At 48.6% G+C, this 26,272-nt stretch overlaps 1 protein-coding gene and 1 long non-coding RNA gene across 2 annotated transcripts in view; one reads left to right on the forward strand and one right to left on the reverse strand.

Moving 5' to 3' along the window:
• Adcy1 (adenylate cyclase 1) overlaps window positions 1-26,272 on the forward strand; it is a 115,550-nt gene that overhangs the window by 70,087 nt on the left and 19,191 nt on the right. Inside the window, exons 9-17 of the mRNA XM_087909178.1 lie at window positions 4,284-4,478; window positions 4,609-4,706; window positions 6,222-6,306; window positions 13,005-13,094; window positions 13,435-13,688; window positions 14,143-14,269; window positions 23,635-23,751; window positions 24,241-24,387; window positions 24,822-24,920. Coding sequence (XP_087765304.1) covers window positions 4,284-4,478; window positions 4,609-4,706; window positions 6,222-6,306; window positions 13,005-13,094; window positions 13,435-13,688; window positions 14,143-14,269; window positions 23,635-23,751; window positions 24,241-24,387; window positions 24,822-24,920 — 1,212 coding nt within the window. The remainder of the gene's footprint in view (window positions 1-4,283; window positions 4,479-4,608; window positions 4,707-6,221; window positions 6,307-13,004; window positions 13,095-13,434; window positions 13,689-14,142; window positions 14,270-23,634; window positions 23,752-24,240; window positions 24,388-24,821; window positions 24,921-26,272) is intronic.
• Window positions 17,777-19,189, reverse strand: LOC146893914 (uncharacterized). Its single transcript, XR_015002786.1, has 2 exons — window positions 19,013-19,189; window positions 17,777-18,327 (listed from the first exon to the last, which is right to left on the reverse strand). It is a non-coding gene; the product is annotated as an uncharacterized LOC146893914 (long non-coding RNA).

The following is a 26,272-nucleotide window of genomic DNA, read 5'->3' on the forward strand; positions in this document are numbered from 1 at the left end:
TGCCACGCCCACCTGGCTCTGAGCTGCTTTCCAGTCCTTACTCTTGTGCTTGCATGGCAGGCACTTTAGCCACTGGCCCTTCTCCTCAGCTCCCTCATGGAGGTTTTTAAGAAAGAATTGCTGGTCCTGGAAACATCTGTTTTCTCCGAGCAGCTGTTTTTATGTCCCCTTTAGCATGTCTGTGGCCATCTGTAATCCCACAGACACGGGAGCCTTTTCCGCTTTGTTCTTGAGGGAGAGGACAGTAAAGCTGGCTACAAGTGCCGAGCTAGGGACGGCGCTCCAGTGCCTTCTGTGGACGCCAGGGTTCTCTGTCTCAGCTGATCAGGCCGTCACTTGTGAGTCTTCAGATCTTCTGAGCATGTGCTGGTGGTTATGATGGTGTCTCAGGCTTCACTTCAACCACACAGAGCCAGAGACCCTGATTCCCCTTCTGGGGAAGACCGCACATTGTTTCACCAAAGAGAATGGGGTGCACTTTAGGGCTCTAATGCCCCCTTGTGGATGGCTCTTGACCAGAGAGCCACTGTATCCACGAGTGCTTGAGCCTGAAGGTGCCTGGCCCCGCGTTGCCTGCCCTGTCCAGCCCTCTGAGATTACACTGACTTTACCTTGCATCTGTTTGCTCCACCCTGTTGCTGCCTTTCCCACCGTTGTTTTCTCTGCTGTTACTGGTTTTACGCCTTTTAAAGAAAGAGACTTCCTGGTGCAGTTAGAGGCTTTTCGGGACAAAGCAAGGTTCTGTTGCCTCTTGCTTGTAGTGGTTCCTTGCCACAAGGATTTGTGTATGTGAGTTCCTCTGTGCTGGAACTTTTTCTGAGAATGTTCTAAGAACTTCATTCATGGTGGAGCGCGTCAGAGAGGATGATTAGCTTTTATGTGCACCCAGGCAACTGGAGGCTTGCATTATACTAGATGGTGGGCTTCTGTCACAGATAGTAGGAATTTTAGCTCCAATGACACAGACAGCAGACAGACAGACAGACAGACAGACAGACACACACACACACACACACACACACACACACGTCTGGTAGGTTCCTCATCCCATCCATCCCCTGTCCTGGAGACGCACGATCAGCCAGAGCCATCTTCAGCAGGGATCCTGGTCACTTTAGCCAGCATGCTCTGACCTCTGATGTCTACTGAGTAGTTTTCTGTCCACAGAGCCTCTTTTCTCCTTGACCGTACACCCCCAGTTGCTGTGTTGCATTCATAGTTGAATCCAGGATCCTGCCACCATGGCCTCTGTACCTTCTGCAAGGTCTTGTGGAGAGCCTGCTCCACTGTGTTCTAGCAAGTGTCATTGAAATGGTTTCCTTTTAATAACACCGAGCCCCGGTGCGGTGTCTCTTCCACCGTGCTTGTGGTTTCTAGCCCTTGCTGCTGTTGTTGTTAGCACACCAGAGACGGATCCTGATAGCGTACCCCAGCCCCCAAACACATTTGCTCCCGTTCCATTTGTCCTTCGGATACTTTGTTGCCCATGAAGGTATCTATTATGAACGATATCTCCAAATATAAAAATGCACAAGAAAGGCAAATGAAAAACGTTTGTCATCCACCCCCTCACCCCCCAAATAACTGGCGCTCTGGCTCCTTCAGTGTCCTAACTGTGGGACCCGGAGTTCCTTTAAGGATCTTCGTTATATCGTAGAGGCAGTTTGGCTGCTTGTTTCTCCTTCTCTTGTCTCGATGTATCATAGAGTTGTCTTTACATCATTAGCTGCCCCTCAGTCTGAGTTTTCAGTCTTTGGCTTAGGTTTTAAACCCAAGGAGAGATGGTTTATGTGGCATTGATATTTGGGACTTCTCTGTTGTTACTAACGAAGGCAGGTCATGGTACTTTTGTTCGTGGAAGTACAGTTTCACCCCTGGGCATTCTGTAAGCTGTGCCTGGCAAGTATGGGCTCTGTGCATGGCACTGATCAGAGATTTAGGGCGCCATCACCAGCCGTGACCCTGAGGGGCGCAGCCAGTGTGGAGTCACCAGCAGTGACTGTTGAGGGCCACAGCCAGCTTGGAGCCACCATCAGTGGCACTGAGGGCCACAGACAGCATGGAGCCACCATCAGTGGCACTGAGGGCCACAGCCAGCATAGGGTAAGGGCCTTCTTTATTCTTGTTTTCTGATTTTTTAAAACGTATTTGTTCCTCTGTTCTCCACTCAGAAACCTCCCCATATTCGTTTATTCATTCTTTCTCTCTCCTTCCCTCCCTCCCTTCCACCCCCTCTCATGTGTACAGCTTTAAATCTAAGCTTATCAATTTAAAGCAAAACGAAAGCCACTTGTGTGGGCGACACCGAAGTCAAGTGCTCTGGGTTGCTCCTGTTTCTCTGTTCCCTTCTGAAAATCAGCTTGTGTGTGACGTGGGTGGTAACCGGGCGAACTGAGCCTTTTCCGCCCCAGAAACGCCTCGGGCACTTGGAGGCCCACACAGATCCCAGCCTTTTCTTTGTGGCTGAATGGCCTCCAGGTCTAGGCACAGGCCTGACTCCCCTAGGGGCTCACTGGTCAACAGGGACTTCATTTCTCTGTATCGCGTTCCTGGGTGCTGGGTGCATCTGATTCCACGAGCATCTTAGTGAGCAGTGCCGGATAGCCTGGTCTTGGGGGGACTCCTGGGCTACTGGAGTGCTCTCTTGGACTATCCTGGACTGCTGCTGCCAACCTGGACTCCCTCTAGCATCTTATTCTGTCCATGATATGGGCAAACCCTGGCTTCTCCAGCTGCTCCAGCGTGGCAACTTAGCAAGGCTTGGAGCATTGCCAGTGTGCTGGACACTGTGTTTCCTTCCCTGTTTCCAGTCTGTCCACATCTCCTGAGCCTTTTGTTTAAAAGCGATGAGGGATGATTATCATCACATGAATTTACTGAAGAGAGCGCGCAGCTCGTTTGGCCCACGCTAATTGAAACCAATTGCAGTGACTTTTCAAAATCATCTTGAGTTTTCTTGGTCAGTAATAATATCTACTTTAAACAGGGCCATTGTTCTTCTTTCCCATGTAATAATTAAACTAGATAATAGTAATAAGGGTGGGCATTCTTTCTCATTCTGACTCTTAATGAAGATGCACAGGATTTTACCAATCATTGTGGTGCTTTGAGCTAGGAATGCTAACCTCAGGGTGGACTCTGTAAGTTAGTGTTTACATTTTTTTTTTTTGAGTGATAACTGGATGTTGTATTTTAGGAAATACTTTCAAGTGTGGATCAAGACGATCTGCCAAGGGACTTTTGCCTCTGCTGTCCTTGGGATATCAGGGTCTCTGTCCTTACAGTGCCGTGGGGTGCCGTTTTGTTATGTAGGTTGAGATTGTAGGATAAGTTTGGTGTAACTGGGAAGTTGGGGATTCTTGGCAAATAGACTTTCTCATAGTGGTCTTTAGCTGCCGTTGTGTGGTTATTTTTTGCTTTTCTGGTTTCCTGTTCTTGATCATTATGCTAAGAGACAATAACTTTTCTCCTGGCCCCTGCCAGTTTTACCTGCACCTGTTGACATTTCCGATTGTGGGCTCCTCTAGCTCCTGGCCTGGGATAGATGTGGCAGTGGATGCCCCCCGGGACCCTTGTCACATACTGTTCCTCTTTGAGTCCCAGAGTTCTGAAAGCCTGCTGCTCTTTTTTTCCACCTCCCATAGAGCCTTGTGTTTATTGTCTGTGTTTTGCTGGAACATGGAGGGGTCTCTTTATTCCGTCCTTTCTGCGATTACGCTATAGTGTATCCTAATAGTCCGTCCTCTGCTGGGGCATGGGAAGCATCAGAGTCCCTGCTATGAGTCCTTGGCTGAGAGACCACAGCAGGTGCCTTCAGATGACACTGTTTTCCTTTCCACAACCGGGGCCCTTCCTGCACCTGTCATGTGACGTATGGAAGAAGACTCACGCCCTGGTCCTTTCATGAATTTACAGAAGCTGCCTTTGTAGTAAACTTCTAGGCACCCCTTTCTACGCATGTGGACCTGTAAGTGAAGGTGGTTACCCCATCCAAGTCTCCTTCCTGTGTCTATGGGAGAGTGGGTGCAGGTGCCTGCTTGTCCTGGGCATGTTTGTCATTGAATCCACTCATTCCAAACAGACATTCTGTGATGTGCGATACAGACTTGGGTGTTAGGGCACCGCATTTTCCAACTCTAGCCAGCAGGGGGCAGCACTCCGACAGTGTCTCACAGTTCTGAACCTAGCCCATAAGGATGACTGACAGCCAAGTGCTCATGGGTGCTTTTGTTCAACGGGTGGAACATTTGATGCTGTTTTCTCTATTTCCGTGGCGACTGCAGCGGAGGGCGTTGAGGACAGCCTCGGAGAAGCTCAGAAACCGTTCATCTTTCTCTACCAATGTGGTCTACACCACTCCGGGCACACGTGTCAACAGGTACATTAGCCGTCTTCTTGAAGCCCGCCAGACAGAACTGGAGATGGCAGATCTGAACTTCTTCACCCTGAAGTATAAACACGCTGAACGAGAGCAAAAAGTAAGTGACTCGGCGCTTCGCCCGTGTCCCTGAGGAGTTTGTGTCTTCCAGCTGGGTTGATCACTCTCTTGCTCTCCCTCCCTCCCTCCTTGACCCATGCTCCTTCGCTCCCCTCCCCTCTCCCCCACAGTACCACCAGCTTCAGGATGAGTACTTCACCAGCGCTGTTGTCCTCGCCCTCATCCTGGCCGCCTTATTTGGGCTTGTCTACCTTCTGATAATTCCACAGTGAGTGTTGCTCCCGTGCTGATCAGTGACCGAGAGCTCCGGGTCTCTGCGGGTACTGGTTATGTTTCTTGTTTTTTGCGACTGAATAACTGAGGAGAAGCAATTGAAGGAAAGAAGGGCTGATTTGGGCTCACAGTTGGGAGGTACGGTCTATCATGGCAGGGAAAAGGTGACATCAGGGGAGACCTTCAGCTTTGGTGATAGGGGCATGAGGCTGTTTGCTCACGTGAGAATGGATCTCGAAGTGGAGTGTGTGTGACCTGGGGCTCATGCGCTGTGACTCCCTTCCTCCCATCATGTACCACATCCTAAAGGATTGACAACCTACCCAAATAGTGCCACTGTCCAGGGACCGAGTGTTCAAACCCATTTCACTCTGAAACCAAACACTGGGGTTGGACCTGGCTGTCTTTATGTGATCCAGATCCACTTCCTGGTTACTCTTCTGTTGTGCCTGGCATTTGAGGAGGGCATTGGCCACCTGCCTTTCTTCTTCATGTGCTCAGGTTGGTACTTTGATAAGCCTGTTGGCATACAACATCCTCACCATTTTTAGTTTCGAAATTGCTGAACGCAAAGACTTGTGTGTGTGTGTGTGTGTGTGTGTGTGTGTGTGTGTGTGTGTGTTTCTTCCTCATTGAAATGGCATGCACCATTGTCCTCAGAGGGCCTTCTGAGGAGAACACATGGCCTTTCTGCCTCCTGGGCCCACATCACTTTAAAAGACATTAAAAATAAGAAGTAGAATGTTAAAGGGAAGAAAATGGAGTGATATAAATGGCATTGAACCGTCCTATGAGTCAGTGTAAGCTTGGGGCTTTTGTTTTGAGGAAGACACCAGGAAGTTTCCGGTTGTCCGTTTCTCTGGGCACTTGTTTACCAGGAGGACCTACCTTGAGGGTGTAATGTCTCCTAAGAGTTTCCAGAAAGCACATAGAAGTTCTCCATACATGTGAAGGACAGGAAGCTTCAGCTGTGGGCTGCACAGACAACTGTGAACTTGGCAGTTTTCCGGATGGTTTTGCTAGGGGTTATGTTTTTTTCTAGAAACATCTTTCCCAGACAAGTATCAATAGTACAGCTCCGCGAAGTCAAGTACCTTCCTCCAGTAGGAGGAAAGGTCTTCCAGAAAGTCATGTGACCTGGAGCCAAGCATTAGCTTTGGGGTGAGGTAGTAAGGATAGTGATGGTCTTGGGAACCTCATCCAGAAGTCCCAAGTGTCTTCTCTAGGAGCGAACCAGGCAAAGTCAGTCCTCAGGGACATCTGTCAAATGGAAATGGCAATGCTTCCTCCTGAGATTCTGGGCACAGGGGCCAGGAAGAGGACCAGTTCTGAGGTATCTATCTTATACATTGTACCTGGCCCAGTTCTGAGGTATCTGTCTGATACATTGTACCTGGCCCAGTTCTGAGGTATCTGTCTGATACATTGTACCTGGCCCAGTTCTGAGGTATCTATCTGATATACATTGTACCTAGCTCCCACCTACCTGACCTGTGTCCTCTGTCTCCAGGAGTGTGGCTGTCCTGCTGCTGCTGGTGTTTTCTATCTGCTTCTTGGTGGCCTGTATCCTGTACCTGCACATCACGCGGGTCCAGGTATGTTTGTGTGTCTTCTACAGGTGTCCAGGTATGTGAGCCTATGTCTAAGACCATGTACCTGAGTATTCTGTGTGTAGTCTTGTGGCAAAGCGGTTCTCTCCTTCATTCTCAGTGGCAAGTAGAAGACATCTGTCCACGTGGCAGGCACTGGTTGAGTCCAGTGTACTGTGCCTTGTGTCACGTTTTGGGGGCTGCCTTCTTGGCACAATCAGTGGGTGGTAAATACTGATGAAAAAGGACCTCGAAGTGTTTATTCCCTTTGCGACTTGGTTGGAGTGCCCAGGGTAGTTTGTTTCTTATATATCCATGCAACTGGTCTAAGGTGGGTGTGGTCCAGGTGGGCTATCTGTGCTGTCACGACTCTGATGCTCAAGTGCAATCTGGACTTTCGGAGCAAAGGTTGAGCATCATACTCTTGCCTCCTCACTTCCCTTTAGAGGTCTGTTTCTCTTGGCCCTCTGCTCTTTTCTCATAGGCTCAGCTTATTTCCCAGTGCCCCATCCCAGCACACTGGGGATGGTAGACCAAGGCTTACTTTTGTATAATTGTAGAAAATTGCAACACCTTGATAGGATTTAGTCTCATTTCATTCCCTTAACTCCATCATTATTCCCAGGCTTTTTGTTTCTAATTTAAAAGATACTCTATATTAAGACCACATTTACAGCGTGTTGGCTTCCATAGATTGAGTGATGTTTAGTTTGGAATTTCTGGCTTCAGCACGAAAGCAGGACCTTGGGGTGGTAATGTTTAAAGCTGTCATTTTGTCTGCATTGATAGGAGCTGGTGTGTCTGCCTGGCAGTGTGCAAACAGCACAATACATGCAAAAAGTGTAAAGGTGTGTGTGTGTGTATGTGTGTGTGTGTGTGTGTGTGTGTGTGTGTGTATGTGTGTTAGGGGTTGGACATAGTCACTCACAGCGTAGCTGAGGAACACAGAGGCCCTGGAGCCCCACCCAGCTCCAGTTCCCCGGGGAAGAGCCACACCTTTCTTCATGACCTAGCATATCTTCGGGGGACCCCAGTTTCTCTGGGCAGAGTCTCTCTATTCTTCATGACCTAGCATCTCATCAGGGGACCCCAGATCCCCTGGGCAGAGTCACACCACTCCTCTTCCTGACCTAGCATCTTGCCCATAAAACTAATATTCAAGTCCAAACACCACCTGGCTCTGTAGAACGCATGTTCTGGGAGATCAGATTGTGATGGCCTCCCCAAAACTACCCCCTGTGCAAACACAGCTGCCCTCCTGGGCGGGGACTCAGGCCAGAATAACTCCTGGATGTTAACAGCCAGGTCAGCCAGCCCCCGCTGCTCACCCCCAGCCTCACTAAAGAGCAGCATGGAGGATTTCCTAAACGGGTGTTTTTGAAGCTGCAGCACCCACAGCTTCTGGGGCTGGCCTTCTCTGGTGTCTGGATTCATGCTGGCCAACACCTGGGAAGCAGAGAGGAACCTGCACTCGGCTGGAACAGAGGCAGGTGGGACTCAGCTCCCAGGAGGGTGCCCCAGGTCAGGGTGGATGAACTAAGGTGGCACAAGGTGACTGGTATCCACCAGGTTGTGTTGAACTCTGTGCTTCAGTTTGGGTCTATCAGCCTATGGTGGAGGCTGTGGGAATAGATGGTGGGGTAAGGACTTGGGGGTGGAACAGTGGGCAGGGCAGCAGGTGGGAAGTCAAGCCAAGCAGGAGAGAATCCAGCATGGCCAGCCACACAGGTGGGACTAGGGACAGCTGCCAGGCTGTATCTCCAAGGAGACTATGGCGTTGATAGTGTAGCTATGCTTCCTCCGCGGTCCATGGGGAAAGTTGCACTGGTCCCCGTTCCTAAAGACGACTGCCTTCCTACTTACTTCATCGAGAACATTCAGAGAATTAATACTGAGCATGAGCCAGAAAGGACTGGAGGGAGAACTCAGGGTTGCTTCAAGCCAGGTGACTATTTCATTTTGCGTGGTCTCTCTGCCGCTTAGTGCTAGTATTGGTCCAATGCTGGCCTCCTTGAGGTGGCCAAAATATGACAGCTGTTCCATCTTTATGTCTACCCGACAGGAGCATGCATTTAGAACAGGGGACTCTGCCCTCCACATCATTGAAAAGATCCATTCGCCTCCTGCTCGGGGTATCAGCCTCAACTGGGTGCACTCGGAGGGGTGGAACGTGGGAGGCATGCATGTCCGTCAGCGCAGGGAGTTTCTTTGTAGGAACCGGACTGTGATAGGGCTGCTGTCAGCCTCTGGAGTTTAAGGCTTGCAGACCCAGGAGAGAGAGAAAGCAAGGACATCTCTTCTGGCCTGTTCCTTGAAGAATTTCCTGTTTCTTCCTCCTGCTGAAGTCCTTTCCAAAGAAAGGGAATCAGCGTGAAGAGGCAGCCAGACTCCGGTGCTTGCAGACACACCATTGACAATAGCCAAGAGTCCCTGATTGTTGAACAGCAGGTCAAAACCATCCGAGTTTCCTGTTGCTTCCTGACAAAACCGCAGCCAACAGAGACACAAAATCTCATGTTTGTGAGCTCCCAGCTCTAGAGAGTATAGTCCATACATGTCTATTGATATCTAAGATATCAAGGTGTGGCTTCTCAAAAGGCTGTGGTCCACTTTGGTTTGTAGAATTCAGTTCTGGGAAATTGTGAGACTCACCGTTTCCTTACAGGTTGCTGCTGCACCATCCTCCTCCAGACTCTTAGTGGCACAGGGAACCTCACTATCATTCCCCTCCATTTTCCCTCTTTCCACCGTCCAGAAAAAAAAAAAAAAAGCTCTGCTTTTCTTTTTCCCATTACATTTTTTATTTTTAATTAAAAATGGTTATCAAATGTATATATTAGTTGCAATATGATGGTATACATTATGTTGCAAACTGATTAAGTCAAGCAAGTGAACATACTTGTCGCATCACGCATAATGGCTTGTTTGTTTGTTTTTGTAGTAAGATCATTTAAAGTCAACCCCTAGCAGTTTTGAAGCATGCGCTGATGCCATTCACTGTAGCCCCACATTGTGCAGTCCGTCTCACAACCTCGCTCTCCCCAGCTCACTGAAATTTTGCAGCATTTTCCCATGAGCTCCTTACCGGATCTCCTGGCATCTACTGTTCTTCACTCCCCATCTGTGAATTTGAGTCTTAGATTCCATGCCTGAGCCCATACGGTGTATTTCTGCACCGGATTTACTTTATTTAACATAACTCCTTCCAGGTTTATCAAGGTTTGGTACAGACTAAAGGGTTTACTTCTTTTCTGGGGTTGAGTAATACTCCGCTCTTTGTGTGTTTGTTGGTCAGCAGGGTACCTTTGGCTAGGCTGGCTCCATCTTGTCTGCTGTGAGCAGTGCTGAAGTGACCATGGGACAGGGGAGCACAGCTACCTCTTCACTTGTTTTCTGAGAGATGATCTTCCGTATTCCAAAGAGATCTCAGACTCGCTATGTAGTCAGGGAAATTCTGAACCTCTCCCTTCTACCCTCCTGAGTGCTGGGATTACAGGGGCATGCCCCGCACCTTGTCGTACGCAGTTCCCAAGGTGGAGCTCAGGAGTTTGTGTCCCCTAGGCAAACACCCTCCTAGCTACATGGCCTGTCTTCTCTTCTTCATATTGATTTCTTTCTTTTGGATGTATAGCTGGTGGAGGATTACTGGATCCCATGGAAATTCTGTTCTTAGTTTGATGACAGACCTCCAATCTATTTTTCATAATGGTTGTGCTAATGTACATCCGTCCCCTACAATTATCAGTGGTGTGATAGGTCACTTCAGCTGGGCCGTGGGCATCTCGTTTTGGTTTTAGTTTGTATGTCTCCAATGGTCTGTGACGAATATTGCCCATGGATCAGTATCGGACTTTTCTATATTGACTTGCGAAGTATATATTAAATCCTTTAGCTGCTTAAAAAATGGATTTTTCATTTGCTTGCTATTGAATTGCCTGTCTTCCATATATATTTTGAATATTTATCCCCTCATCACCTGTGTGTTTTACAAATAATGTTTCCCAATCTGTGAGTTATTTATTAATTATCATAGATGCCAAAGCTCTGTGGCATTGGCCCAGCTTGTTTCTTTGGCTGTAGCTCCAGAAGCATGGGGCTGGGGAGAAATGGGCAATGGGGTTGCCGCCAGCTAAAGAGCTTTGGAGCGGCAAAAAATGTCATGTGATCAGATTAGATGCATGAGTTACTCTCGTCTGAATGACTTCTTACAAACCTAGAATCCCTTCTGCAGGGGTGTAATGTCACGTGATTCCAGCCATAGGCACTCATAGTCTTTGGTACAAGAACTGGGGTGAGAAACCTCAGGGGCTGTTAAGAACCATTGTCTATACCAAGTATGCGAAATAAATGCCCATTTAGTTAGATTTTTATTTTTCTGTAGTTCATAACCTGAATAGAAGTTTTGACAGTCTAGCAAGCATTTCTAAGGGTTATGGGAGAATCCTAGTCTTGCCTATTAATTACTGAAGTTACTCTGTATGATTTCTGCTTGTGTGGTCTTCCTTCTGGCTCTGGACTAACATTAGATACACTACTTGTATGAGTTGCTAGTTTTGAGTATTTAGAGAGTTCTGGAACACCTGGACCCCTGCTTGCAAGATAATGTCACCTCCCTGGCACTATGAACAAGTTTCCAGAAGGTCGTTAAACTGTTCTGTGGAGCCTACTGCATTCTGAAGCGCCTGTAAGACTCATGAATGGGGCCCATTGTTACGCCTAGGCTGTGCAGAGGCTGGAGCCAGGCTGACTTTGGTGAATGGAAGTCTGTGTTACTGAGTCTTGAGTTCAGTGTTGTTGAGTACACCATGTCCATTTGATGACGAGGTGCTGTCGTGTGTGTGCAGCCACTTCTGCCAGAAAACACCCAGTTCATGATAGGCAGCTCAGGGCTTGTGGTAATCAGACATTCCATTTCTACCAAGTCCCAGTGTTACCATTGCCAGGGGCTGGGACAGATGTTTCCAGGTTCTAGGCTTACCCAAAGAATTGAAAGTAAGGATTTGCACAGGTTTGCAAAGGAAGCAAGATAATTTTATTGGAGCAAGTCCATAGTTTAGATTAAAAAGGGATACACTCTCCGGTGGGCCACATGATGAGTTCTCAATGCTTCCTTACATGGGGTTCGAGAGAAGGAGGGATTTGGTTACTAAGGATGGAAAGTGGGCAGTTCTCTGTTTTGATTGATAGATTAGCTCATGTATCGACTTTTTCTGCTGAGAATATCCCTTCCCACAATACATCTGATCTTAATCATATGCATGCCCAGTTATGCATAGGCGTACAATGGTAAATAGACGATTTTCCCGGGAAGCGTACTGGGGGACACAGTTTGCGTATACATGCGGGATACTAAAATTTCTCCTCTGCTGGCCTGCCTTCATAGCAGCAGGCAAAGAGCTCTTCTTAGGAGTCATTACCTGGAGGGCATGGCAGGACCTGGTTCCAAGTTTCTGTTCCTGGGCCTGTGTGGACTGCAGACTGGGATCTGTCCGTCCCTCTGCATGGATTCCCAACCATACCAAGCTAAGCTGTGACAGGAGCTGGGGGACATTCTCTGATGATTAGGGACTTGCAGCTGTGCCTTCCCCAGTGGCAGAGATCAGATCAGAAGGGAAATGGAGAGAGAGGCATGATCAGAAGAGCCCTTAGGCTTCATACCAAACGGTGCCTCTTCTGTCTGAGGTCAGCTAGACCGACCAGGGTTCTTAGGAAGCACTGTAGGGTCTGGACTTGGAAACCCAAACCAAAGATCTGCCAGCTACATATGCTCCCACACCAACCCAGAATCTATGGTCCTGGGCTTGTTTTATTGGTGGTCGTTGCCTCCCAGTTTTTAAACAAGAAAAGTCACACTGCGAGCCTCGTGGGAAGGAGGACAGAAGCAGCTGTGTGTGTTGCCGTGGAGTCCCGCAGACCCAGGCTCTGTCTGCATATGTGACTTTCCATAAGGGGCAGTGGGTGTCCATTGTAATCTATACTCTTGTTTTTAGGACCATGAGAATAACGAACCTCCTGCTTCATCTTTGAAAGCATCTGTTAATTATTTCACACCGTGTTCAAAGTAAATAAATAGGCTAAAAATAAAAATTCTAGTAGCTGAAAAGTTATATTTAACCTGTCTGTGATGATCAACTTCGAGAACATGAGAGAGAGAGAGAGAGAGAGACAGAGAGAGACAGAGAGAGAGAGAGAGAGAGAGAGAGAGAGAAGAGGGAGGGAGGGAGGGAGGGGTGTATGGAACTCCTGAGGTAGGAGAATGCATTATAATAAAAATACCCAGTGCTTCTGCTCAGTTAATTTTGGTGCCAGTCAGAGTGCCTGGGAGAAGGAGACGGCTGTTTCTCCTTTAGGTGCTTTGGGTATATGTGTCTGTGTGTGTCTTTGTTTTTAAATTTTTTTGGCAAGTTCTTCACATGGGGAATAATAAATAGATAAAAGTAATCAAGACTGTTGCCTAGCAGATGGAGGTCTAGTAAGCCCCTGGAGCAGGCAAAGGGCTCCACACCCGGCCTCCTTCGGAGGACTCACTGTGAACACCAAGTACTTTCACACTCTCAGCATGCTTCTAAAGCTCTCCCCCCTTTCCTTCTCCCCCCACCCCTGTGCATCACTGGGGTTACCCCCCAGAGCCTTGCACATGGGAGGCAACACTCTACCGCTGAGCTGCCGCATCCCTAACCCTGAAACGAGGTTTTCTTCTTCAGTGTTTTCCAGGGTGCCTGACGATCCAGATTCGCACTGTTTTGTGTGTATTCATAGTGGTCTTAATCTACTCAGTAGCCCTAGGATGCGTGGTGAGTATCACTAACTTTGGCGTGCTCAGGGGCAGGAGCAACAGGTTGGAGAAGCTGAGCCGGGACCTAGGAGTCATACCGGGGGCGGTAGGAGTAGAGGGAGCTGCAGCACAGGGTAGAGTTGTTTGGCTTGGAGACCCGGCAGGGGCTGGTACTACCTGGTCCACCTTGCTCGCCCCCAGCCTTTTCTATAGATACTGGGAGGCTGCAGCAGCGGAGGCAGTTTGAGGCCTGGCTGGTGGTATCAGAGGTGGGGGAGAGGCTACCGCAGAAGGCTGGGTGGGGGATCGGTGAGGCCAGACTCTGGGCCTTCCTAAGCCTTCGCACCCTTGCTCCCCAGGTGAGCTGCCTGCCCTGGGCCTGGAGCTCCCAGTCCAACAGCTCCCTAGTGGTCCTTGCAGCTGGCGGCCGGCGCACTGTGCTGCCTGCCCTGCCCTGTGAGTCTGCGCACCATGCCCTGCTCTGCTGCCTGGTGGGCACCCTCCCACTAGCCATATTCCTGCGGGTGTCCTCCTTGCCAAAGATGATCCTGTTGTCCGGGCTGACAACATCCTACATCCTTGTCCTGGAGCTCAGTGGATACACCAAGGTTGGGTGAGTGTGGCGCCCCGAGGGAACGTTCTAGACAGGGTGATATTAGTTATCATTCTACTCGGATCATAATTTGCATGAATCACTATTATTCTTAATCATCGCCTCAATTACTAACTCTGTAGTCATAGTACTCTCTCCCTCTCTATTACACACACACACACACACACACACACACACACACAGGCTTGTGCATGTGCACCAATTAGCAAACCAATGTGAACCAAATATATGCACTTTTTTTTTTTTTAGGTTAGTGGCTTTTCTATTTCTCTTCTTTAGTCTAGACTCTAGCAAAGCCTCTAACTTTTGGCTGAGGTGAGAATCAGGCCTGGGGTCAGGCCCACGAGCCTTAAGCCTTGCTCTCCATAGATGGTTCTCTGCCCAGACCTAGGCTTTGATGGCCGTATATTGCCTGGAAACTGACACTAATGGGGTTTCTTCTCCACCTTCCCAGGGGTGGTGCTCTCTCCGGGCGTAGCTATGAGCCAATCATGGCTATCTTGCTATTCTCGTGCACACTGGCCCTGCATGCCAGGCAAGTGGATGTCAGGCTGCGGCTGGACTACCTCTGGGCAGCACAGGTAAGTTGAACCCTCTGTCTCCTGGGGCATGAGATGGCCATGCGGAAAGTAGAAGAGACAACCGCTGGCCATGTGGCCCGCCAGAGATCTCGCTCGGTAGCGCAGGCGAGCTATTCAGGGACTTACTCGGAAGGTCTGTCCTCGAGGCTTGAGTTCTAGGATTGGCACCTTTGGGATGACTGTAGAGGTGGCTGCAGGGTGCACGGGCTGGGGGCAGCAGTTAGAGTGACTCTGTCGTCTTAGGGCCTAGATATGGCCAGGACCCCATCAGGGTCCCTTTGAAAACTAAACATGCCAAACCTTGTTCTGCTCACCCTGGACTTAGTAATTCTCAGGGTGTTTCTGATGGGAGAGGCGGGAGGGCCTCTTTTGGGGAGGCATCAGCGAGTAGCCATGTGAGCTGGTCCAGGGCCCTGACTATCTGGGCACCAGGCAGCCTGCAACATTGCCTGTTCTGTGCTTTCCGTCCAAGTGTGAGAAATGTGTTAGCTGAGGGTGCTTATTAGAACCCGTGTTCACAAAACCACTCTGCGGCATGGTGAGGTTTACCAGTGTCCACGGCAGGGCAGAGTGGGGCTCCCTGGTGCTGGGGTGCGTGCACATCTCCCCCTCCCCACTGGCTGTGCATTCCCCAGGCATTCGAGAATTGGGTAGTTGAGCAGCTTGCCCAGGCTTGGCTCCCATCTGCAGAACTTACAGTGGTCTCCCCAGCAGCAAACTGCCTTCTGAGCCTTCCTTACCTGGAAAGGAGGGGTGAAGGCTAGTGAACCTGAGCCTCGGCAACAGCTACTCTTCTGATTCAGATGCACACGGGACAGCCCTTGCCGTTAGAGTGGTTGAGTTTCCTTAGGTATAAGAGCAGCTCTGCCCAGGCAATAAAATCTCACGTGAGCAAACAGGGTCCACAGAGGGACCTGCGGGTGTCAGACAGTGAGCAGGCTGGAGTAAGCAGCGGAGCCAGGCTATCATACATGTTGTGGTCTGTATGATAATCTTGGTCAGGCTCCGAGCCCTTGTGGGCAGTGCGTGAGGCCAAGCAGGACTGTCTTCAGCCCAGGGCCTCGACTGTGCAGCCGGGACTGTAGGGTCCCAGCTCGGAACTGGGGCTCAGATGAAAGGTAGTCGAGGACAGCTGGGAGGAGCCAGTGACGATGGTACGGAGGGCCCCTGTGGACACAGGAGTCTTGAGGAAAGACAGGTTGTGAGATCAGCTCTGACACACTTGGTGGAATGGGAAATCCTGTTGATTTGAGCCTTTTCCTGGGGCTGCGTTGAGCAGCAGCCTGTGCGGTGGAAGGGCGGAGAAGGGGCAGTAGCAGCAAGAATGGCAAGGGCTGGGCGTGGCATCAAGAGGTCCCGGTTGCAGATTCCAACAGCTTCTTGTAGTGCCAGTACTGGCCAGATTCTCCTCCTACCAGCAGTAAAGCGGGGTGAATGCCCATAAAATGGAGTGCCATTCCCCTTCTTGGCACCCTGTCCCCAGGTCTGGCATGATGAAGCCTGCCGTGTTCTCCCACCTTGGTTGTGCAGATGGCTCTGTCCCTGGGCTGCGGGTCATGAATCCTGTTGGGTGGCCAGTACTTGCAGCACTTACCAGTGACTCGCCTCATGCGGAAGCAGGAACTAAGGATCCTATTGGTTCATAGCGACCAGGCGGGGGGTGCCCCTGATGATGGCATTCGCAAGCTCTTGGCAAGGAACCCTGGCCAGTTGCATTTTGCCCGAGTCACGCCAGGTAATGGGAAGAGCCTCTATGGCAGCTGTGGCATCGATCGTGGTCTCTGCTGAACCCAACTGTCTGTCCGGGGTAACCCAGCTGGCTGCCCGCTCTGGCCTGCTCTGGTCCACTGACCCTGCCTGCCATCAGCCTGGGCTTCAGATCGCATAGTGAATATTTACTAGAGAAAAATGCACGCAGAATGAGACTGGAAGGCCAGTATACTTGGCACCACGAGGTGGGGGGTCTTTAAGGCTGTTTACTAGGGAGGGCATCCGGTTGTTCTGCAGTCTAAGCAAGTGGAAATGGGCCTGGCTGTGAATTCCTTCTCAGAGGGTGATCACATCACCCCTTAGGTAGACATTTTTGTTTCTTGTGTGGATTGACATGGCCTTTCCTTGGCTTTTATTATTAAATCACCGTATTTGTTATTAAATGTAGTATTTAAATGTTATTAAATCATGTGGTTCTCCATCTAGCCGCACCTTCTACCCCCACCCAATATATATAGGTTTTCAGGAAGTGTGGGGGCACAGATGCATTTCCTTGAATGTGTTCCTCATGCATGCGTGTCATGATGGCAGGGTTGCTAAATGGAACATACCAACACATTTTTTTTCCATAGACAGGTAACAAGAAACATCCCTTTGCTTTCCCGTAACCCCAGCAAAACATGGAACTTTCGGGACTTTGTCTGTTTGCCCTCTGGATATTTAGTCAGGTTGTAGGACCTCAAACTCTTGCCTCATTGTCCGGACAAACACTAGCTGGGTTAATTATTTTTGGATACCACGTTGGCCATACAACCCTACATAAATAAACAGGCTTCTCTTTGCCCTTGGGGAAATATTTTGGCTCTTTATCTTTAACTATTGGCGTAATTCCATTTCAACATTATTTTCTTCTTTGGTTTTTTGAGACAGGGTTTCTCTGTGTAGTCCTGACTATCCTGAAACTCGCTCTGTAGACCAGACTGGTCTCGAACTCAGAGACCCGCCTGCCTCTGCCTCCTGAGTGGTGGGATTAAAGTTGTGCTTCATCATGCCCAGCAACCAATATTATTTTTGTTGAATTAGTAGACATAATCCTTATGGCAAACATAATTCTAATGTTTATGTTCATTTGTATGGATGCTTTTAGCTTCCTTACCAGTAAATCGTTAATCCTGGGAGAATCCCCATCCTGTTGAAGCTATCACCAACTCTTAGGACAGTTGCCTGTGGACTGCATTCCCATCAGTAGAACTAGATCAGACCCTGTTGCCTTTCTTCTTTCACCCCACAGGTTCTTGACCGTGCTTTCTTTTCTGCACATATATGGCAGTAGCAGGGACTTTACATGTATAAAACGTAGGGTTCTTTTCCTGGGATTCTGAAATGCTGTAGAATGTATCTTCCTTTTCCTCTGATTGGCACACACTTTCTTCAGGGCTGTGAGTGGGCACATGGAGCCAGACAATTTCCAGTTATCTCACACTAGGCTCCACCTCTCCAAACTTTCTCACTCGTATTACTAAGCTGTAAATGATGTGTGTGTTTGGGGACAGTGAGCGTGCCACAGCACATATATGGAGGCCAGGGCACAGCTTCAGGGAGTTGATTCTCTCCTTCCATCTTTTTGCTGGCTCTTCTGCCAGCCATCTACAGCAAGCACCTTCCTGCTGAACCATCCCACCAGGCCCATCCCTCAGTCCTACCACCTCTCAACACCACCACACTGAGGACTGAGTTGTGTGCCCCCATAATACACACATAAACACACAAACCCTGGGAACAAACCACATGAGTGGGGAAGTCTTCCATTTGTCTTAGTTTACTGGGAGATTTTGGTTTCTTCCATAAATGTTAGGTGGAATGAAATGAAGCCTCTGAACTGGATGGTTTATCTGCTGGCAAATGAGGAGATGTTAAAGTAAAATTCAAGTTCCCCCAAACCACGAGGCTTTTTAGGTCTCCCATTCCCATTGCTTGCTGCAGTGGCTTTGGGAATTCAGTCCTTCCCTGACATCTGCAGTTTGTTGACTTAAAATTGGCCACAGCAGCCCTTGCTGTTCCTTTCATATTTGTGGAGCCTGATTGTATTATTTAATTTCTTGTGATTGGTCACAACTGAATTTATTGTTGTCTTTAGCGCCATTTAGCGGTGACTTGAGAGGGGCTTGGTCTTTCTGAAGTAAGCGCTCTGCTTGCTCGGTGTTGTAGACCCCGAGCATGGTTATAATGGTTCTGGGAGCGCTGGCGTGTGGGGTGACTTCATCTTTGTTTGCTCCAGAGTATTCTCGGATTTTCCTCTTCATTTCTCCACCCAAAGAGGAGGAGTGTGTACTTTGATCTGGAAGATTCTGCAAAGGTGTTGTAGTTAATAACTTCAAAATTATTTTTTCTGTAGTCAGAGGGCTTTCATGACTTGAAGCCTGTTAACTTCCTTGAGGTTTGCTACACTGCCCATGTTCTGTGTGTTTCTAAATAGCACGTATTTCCTGTGGCTGCTCAATGATGTTTTGTAAGACTTTTCATGGAAACAGCTTCAGAACAGAAATGAGAGTTCACCAGAACATGATCTGATCCCACATTTCAGAACCCTGTTCTCAGAAGGAAAAAAAGGAAACAGGAATCCACCAGTTTACACCCGAAAGCGATCTGATTCTACATTTCAGAACCCTATTCTCAGAAAAAAGTAAAACAAAACAGAAACCCACCAGTTTATATAGAATAGCTAGAAAGGATGTGATCATGGTCATCACTGGTCAAGTTCTTTGAACCCAGTATTTGGCTAGCCAGGACAGATTGTACTGCAGTAGCTACCATGCCCAGCATGTCAGTAGCATTGACCAGCCGAGCTTCATTCTTCTTCCTGCTACATACATGTTTATGCAGGTTAGCCATGGGTCACACCATCACAGTCCTCTAGACAACAGACTGGATGCACCAGCCGAGAGTGCACCATGATCTCCCTTGTCTTTAAGGGAGGCCCGTCCATCTGCCACTGGCGACTGGAAGTCGGTGGAGAATAATAAGAACACCTACCTCAGAACATTCAGAGAGGATGGAGAATCTTGGAGTCTGTTGTGGGCAGGAGGGCTCACATTGTTCCCAGGCACCCCTACTATTACATACAAGGCAGATTTATAGGATCAGCTATTCCAGCCCAGTCTGCTTGGCCCTAGCCACCCTGATCTAAGAGGTAGTGACACGATGGAGTGTTGGGGGCCCTGTCTTATCATCATTATACCATGGTCTTTATGTGTACAGAAGGTGTGTGTTTTACAGTGTGCCCTAGTTTATGTGGCAGTTAGCAAACAAAGGAAGGTTATGGTTGTTCTTATGATTTTTTTTATATGATGTCCAGGGGTGGTACCACCCACCAAAGGCTGGGCCCTCCCCAGCAATCACCAATTAAGAAAATGCCCTATAGTTGAATCTTATGGAGGCGTTTTCTAATTGAGGTTCCCTCCTTTCGGATGCCTCTATTTTGTATCAGGTTTATATAAAACTAGCCTGCACCCTGTACATGGATAGTTCATATCCCTCTCTGGGCTTGCTCCAGAAGAGGTGGCTCCTAGAGCTAGGGGTGTCTCCAGAGAAACACACTAGGAAGAGGACACCCGGAAGCGCCTTTGCAGTGACGATATGAAAATCAAGCAATGTGCTGTCCTGATATGAAAGAATGAAGTGGTGAGCTGGGTGGTGGTGGTGCACGCCTTTGATCCAGCACTCGGAGGACAGAGGCAGGCAGATCTCTGTGAGTTCGAGGCCAACCTGGTCTATAAGAGCTAGTTTCCAGGACAGGCTCCAAAGCTACAGAGAAACCCTGTCTCCAAACAAACAAATAAACAAACAAAAAAGAATGAAGTGGTGGCCATGCTCCGGATGGGTGTCCGTGACCCTGGCAGGAATCACAGTGGAGGGTGGGGCAGTCGTGCAGGCTCTTGGTTGTAAGGTACACACTGTTTATTTCTGGCACTACACTGGGGGTTGCTGGTGTTCTCTGGCTGAGAATGTTCTGTCAGGGCCATGGGTGAGAGTCACCCGTACACACGTCAGCATCCCAGGGAGCTGCCAGGTCAGGACGTTAGTTGTTTCGCTTTGTACTTTATCTAAAATTACAAGCACACCAGCTCTGACCTTGAAAGTGCTTCATCATGGTTGGTAGATGTGCCAGGCCAATCAGTTCTAAAATGTGGCACCCATGAGAAAGGGACCGCCTTTGAAGAAGTGCTGAGGGCACATTTTGGAAACAGTTCAGCGTGTTTCTCATGCGACCTTGCTGACACGAATAATGTGTGTCATCCAGTAAGCTGTTCCTTAAAAAAATCCGAGCCTTCTGACTGTTTAGAAAATCTTAAGAAAATTTTAGTGGATTTTCATCTCGTTAAAAAATATAACAATTCGGCTTGATTTCTAAAAATAACTGCTCCGGGTAGGATGGACATTTGTCAGTCAGATTTCAACAACAGGGACCTTTTGACCTGTGCACGGAGTGAGACACCTACGTACATAGGAAGAACGAAGACCCTCGCGGTCCCTAAACCCAAATGCTGCTATAAGCAGAACCCAGAATAAAACCTTTCGATCCAGTGTGCTGAGCCAGGGATAGCTTTCATTTTAGTGGTTTTTTTTATCCTGTTTTTAGTCTTTGGAAGTTTCATATACATGCATAAAGTATATTAATCGTAACCATAAAAGGAAATTTAGACTTCCTTTTTAAGAACATATATAGCACTTTTGTGTGGGGCTGGGTGTAGAGGCGCACACCTTTAATTCCAGCACTTGGGAGGCAGTGGCAGGAGGATCTCTCTGAGTTCAAGGCCATCCTGGTCTCCATTGTGAGCTCCAGGTCAGTCAGGATCATATAGAGAGCTCCGTCTCACAAACAAGACAGTTAATACATGTCTTCTTTCCCATTTCCTACCCACACTTACCTTTCACTCTTTACTGTTTCCCCATCTCCTGTCATCCTCTGCTGTCACGTCTAATTGAACTTTGCCCTTGGGTTGCAGGATTGTAGGTTTCTGTGTGGCTCTTCCACTCACCATGTCTTTTGGCTACACCTCTGTCAACATTTCATTTCCCCGTCTCTTAACCCACCTGCATGCTTGACTCTTTCCAACTCCTCTCTGTTTTGTTTTTATCTGTCTTTTACTGTCCCCTCTCCCTTAAGACATACGCTCCAGAAGTCAGGGATTATGACAGCACATTATTGTTCAGCAAAGAATGTTCAATTATGTTGTTTTTTAAATGAAAATATTACTGGTAGTAACAGTAACTATTTTAGAGGAGATAAATATTGTGCCATTAATACAACCAAGCTATTATTTTTAAAATATATTTTTCCATCTTCATTCTACCCTTTAAAGGCTTTTGTTTGGGGTCCACTCGTATGCAGCAAGTTAAATATAATTAGTAATATATTTCCTATGGAGAAGAGGGTGTTTGCAATGTTCTGTTGACAGGAACGGGGGATGAAAAGACGGAGGCTGGAAGTCAGAGGCCACTGACCTTTGAGAGAGACCCAGAATAAGTCAGAGTCACTCATGGGACACTCGCCGCCATAGAGCCTCCCCAACAGTGGGTCAGGACAAAAGCATGCCCAATCCCCTCAGGTTGTTTTTCTTTCCAGCAGAGGTCATGGACTCTGAGCCCCCTTCGGAATCGCCAGTTACTATGTCCCTCTGTTTGCAGAGTGGGCTCCAGCCTGTCTGGGTGGCGGTGGCCAGTGTCACCTCTGGTTTGACCTGGAGTCTGGGGCCCAGGGCTGTCTTTCTTGTGTTTCCATGCACTGCAGTCTGCCCCTTTCTATTGGGTTATGCTAACTCATTGATCTTGTTTAAAAACAAAACACAAAACCAATACATATGACTTAGGCCCCCCTGCACTAGGCTTGGACTTTCACCCTGTGTCCCCATCGCAACTCCTTGACTCAAACCTTCCTCTCCTTACTCCTTGAAATCATTACTTCTTGGCTTGACTGGTAATCTAGATCTCAACAGGAGACCTAGCAGCATGTAGCTTGTAAAATCATCCCTAGGAAGAGTAGAGTAGCCCTCCCCAATGCCTTTGGCAAATGTGGCTCTGGGAACCGTGTTTCTAAAGGTAAGTGAAAAGGTGCTGTTGCATGGAGATGTGCCTGTCCTGCCCTGTTTGTCACTGACTACCACATGGGATTGGCCCATGGATGGCTTCCATGGCAGGCCCCGAGTGTCAAAGGCACTGTGGTGGCATTTCTTCTGTACCAGGAGTTCGATGTTCATGAATGGCGTAACACACATATTTAGACTGTTTCTCAAGCTAAATCCTGAAGAGGGTCAAGTTTTATAGCAGAGATATACAATTTCTTTCTCTGAGAACTGTGGCATACCATAGATTGGCCCCCACTGGTAGTATTCCTTGAGCCTCATGGTGACCCGTGCATGGAACCATCCCTGATATTGTTTCTTAGCACGATGGAGCCATAGCTCATGGTAAGCAGGCTACGACTGGCTGGCAGTCCTTAGTGCCTAACCCCCTGCTTCTGGTTCAGAGACTGTGCACTCACTGGGATGAGCTGGATCCTCGGCAGACCAGATCTCATAGCGTTTTTGTCATAGTGCTAGCAGGATGTGAGCTCTCGTGGAGGCAACAGAAGTTCTGGGCGAGGGTAATACGGTGTCCTGGAGAGGTGCCAGCCACTTGGTGCTGAGTTTTCTGGTCAAGGCAGACTAGAGAGACCTGCCTGGGGCTAGTGCGGTCTAGAGTGGGCACATAGGCTCCCAAGAGTTGCTCAAGAGACAATGGGACAATGGGATCTGGGGAACAGACCCTGAAAATGGGAGCGTCATTATTCACCTCTGAAAGCTGGCAATGTGTGAGGTGCAGAATCCTTCACCCCTGTAGTAAGTCTCTGGTCCTGTGTCTGGTATGAAAGAGGAAGAGCAGTCATGTGGAGCACCTGTGCATCTAGATCCCTGCATGGGTCCTTAGTGAGGTTGGAGCACCAATCTACCCTTCTAGCCACTCGGAACAAGGGAAAAGCCCTTTAATAGCGTGCATCCTGTTCTGGCTAATGCACAAAGAGAAACCAGCCACGAACAGAAACTTTTACCATAAAGTTTATGTAGACTGTAGGGTTCAACACTCCTCGTATGCACTTTGATCAACTAAACAGAGAGAAAGCTTCAAGTCTGGACAGTTGGGACACGTTGGACATTGTACACAATGATGTTGTCACGGTTACTTCTAATGTAGATCAACATTCTTCTTTCCCAGTAGTTGTTACCTGGGTCATCCTGTCTAGCAGAATTATGCTCTTCTTGGTGAGCATACTTGGTTCTCTGGTATGGACATAGGGTCTAATTGGCGGCCATCCTGGTGAACAGATCTTAGCAGGCACATACTCCCAGCAAGCGTGATGTTCAGTTACATTAGACGCACACGTGTCTCCTCCAGCCCCCAACAAGCCTGTTCAGTGTGCTGTTTATCTTCCGGGAAACCAGCGGCAACGCTCCTTCAGCTGAAGTCCACTCTGTGTAACTTACTATTCCCCACGCAAGCTTATTAGTAAATCCTTCATCGCATCGTCTTATCCTCCCCAGTCTTTCCGGTGTCGAGGTGTCATGGTGGGAGGGTGAGGGCAGCCTGCGTGGCTGGCATTCATGACCCGTGACCTCCAGGCCGAGGAGGAGCGTGATGACATGGAGAGGGTGAAGCTGGACAACAAGAGGATCCTCTTCAACCTCCTGCCGGCCCACGTGGCGCAGCACTTCCTCATGTCCAATCCCCGGAACATGGTAAGTGGGAGGGCCTCGCGGGGCCTGCTGGGGGAGGGTTTCTTACCCTCCTCTGCGTGGACCGTTTGGTCAGAGCTCTTCACAGCCTTGCCGGCTGTAGTGACCGCAGCCACCGGCACAGCACAAAGGAGACGCTGACTAAAGCCAAGTTCAAAAGGAAAGAAATCTGGGCTGGCTTTTAAAAGGTTCTAAGGATAGGAGCAGCCTGGAGGTTCAGCCTGAATCTGCCCTGCCTGAGGCAGCAGTCGGTGTTTCTGTGCAGTCAGCCGAGCTTTCGAGCCATGGTCCCCCTTACCTGCTCTGCTCTCGCCTCACTAGGCTCAAGTCCAAAGCCGGCCACTCGAGATTTGCCCGTGCGGCACAGTGCACGACCTGGAGCCTCCAGTGTTTCTCCTCATGGCCTGGCTTGTCCCCCTTTCAAGTGCTATTCCCGCTGGCTGACCACACGTGGCATAGCATTGCAGGGCTGACCCCCTTCTGTCTCTGCAGGACCTCTATTACCAGTCCTACTCCCAGGTGGGCGTCATGTTCGCCTCCATCCCCAACTTCAATGACTTCTACATCGAGCTGGACGGCAACAATATGGGGGTCGAGTGCCTGCGGCTCCTCAACGAGATCATTGCCGACTTTGATGAGGTGAGACCTTGCAACAACGTCATCTCCTTGCAGGGTCTCAAGGATGATTTTTCGTGGACACAGATCCTTCTTGTGTCCGCTGTGAATCCGTTAGAGTCCAGGGTAGCTGTGACGGTTAAGACAGAGCCGGTTGACTCTAAGATAGGGACCCAGGGCAGGGCAGCTTCCACTCCGGGTGTGCAGGTGGGAACCTCTAGTCCCTTCCCCAACTGGACACTGTGCTTGCTCCACTGGAGATCCTTTTCTCCCCAGTGACTGTGAGTTTGGAGGCAGGGACATGGATGTATGTATCCTATGCTGTCCCTTTCATACACCAGAGGAGCTGCTGTGCCCTATCTGAAGGCCACCTCCTCTGTTGCCCCCTAGTGGATGATGGCTGTATGTCACCTCTCCAGTGTTCTGCAATGTTTAACTGTTTTCTGTTTTAAACAAAGCTCATGGACAAGGACTTTTACAAGGACCTGGAGAAGATCAAGACCATTGGGAGCACCTATATGGCCGCCGTGGGGCTGGCGCCCACAGCAGGAACCAGAGTAAGTAATTCCCTTGCCACTTGCTCGGGCCTGGGCCTAGTTCGCTGTCGATGTTTCTGACACCCTGGACAGGTCCCCATACTGGGCTTGGTTTCTCTGTGCTAGGTTAGGGGAGAAGATCCTAGGCTATCTTGCCATTGCCTGGTTCCCTCTAGATACCCAACCTTAGGAAAGCCTTCAGCCTTGAGCCCTCCTCCTCACTACCTCCCTTTGTTCCCACCCGTGGAAGGCTGAAAACTGTAACCCCCATTGTGAAAATGAAATGGTTCTTCAGCTACCGAGGAGACTGATTCATAATTAACAGTCCCCTGGAGCAGGAGTTAGCGGGCCATTTCACCCCTCAGTTAAGGCATGAAGGAAGCTAGTCACCTGTAGCCTCTTAGGGAAGGCTTCCTGACACCCCCCCCCAGGTGACCCGACCCCCTCATACCAAAGCTAGACAACGACACCACAAGAAAGGAAGACCCCACAGATCAGTGTTTATTTCTCACAAATGTAAATGCATAAATTCCTCATCAAACATTAGCAAATGGAATCAAATAATAAGTGAAACGAATTCTACACGAGGGCTGTGGATTTATTCCAGGTATATAAAACTGGTTTAACATGCCAAAGTGAATTTCTGAAATTTGCCCTATCAACATAGGAGCCTAAAAAATTGATGCAACAAAGTCTGTTTGCTTCAACACCTGTTTCTGAATAAAAATTGTTAAACTCAGAAAAAAAGGAAATTTCTAACTGGACAAAGACCATACATAAAATCCCTGCCGTTTAATATTATATCCAGTTTAGAAAAACTCCCCAACCCAAGCTCAGGAGCATTGCAAGGACGTCCCTTCTCACCAGCACCGATGTTAGTATTATCATTAATTATTAAAGTAAAGATTTTGCTAACTATTCTGGTTGGAACTTGAACCTCTGTGTAGCCCGAGTTGGCAAAGAATCCCAATCCTCTTTCCTCCAGCTCCTGACTTCTGGGATTGTGTACATCACCATATTCCACTCTCCCACCATTAATTGTTAGCAGTGTTCTGGAAAATCTAGCTAAGGCCGTAAGATAAGAAAAGAAGATAAAGCACATATGGACTTTGAAGGAAGAAAGAACACTGTCTTTGTGTGCAGATCACATTATTACACACACACACACACACACACACACACACACACACACACACACCCCAAATGAAAGAACCAATGATGGGTGGGTTGGGGAATGGACAGTACACTCTTTACACTCTTGTCACTAATGAACTAATAAATGAGCCTGGGAAGGCTGCAGGCTACAGGGTTTATATGTAAGAGTCAGTCCTGTGTGGTAGCAAATGATACTTGGTATTTGAAATTCCAAACAT

The sequence above is a fragment of the Myodes glareolus genome, chromosome 8 (assembly GCF_982192425.1).
Source record: "Myodes glareolus chromosome 8, mMyoGla1.1, whole genome shotgun sequence".
In the NCBI taxonomy this organism is placed as follows: domain Eukaryota; kingdom Metazoa; phylum Chordata; class Mammalia; order Rodentia; family Cricetidae; genus Myodes; species Myodes glareolus.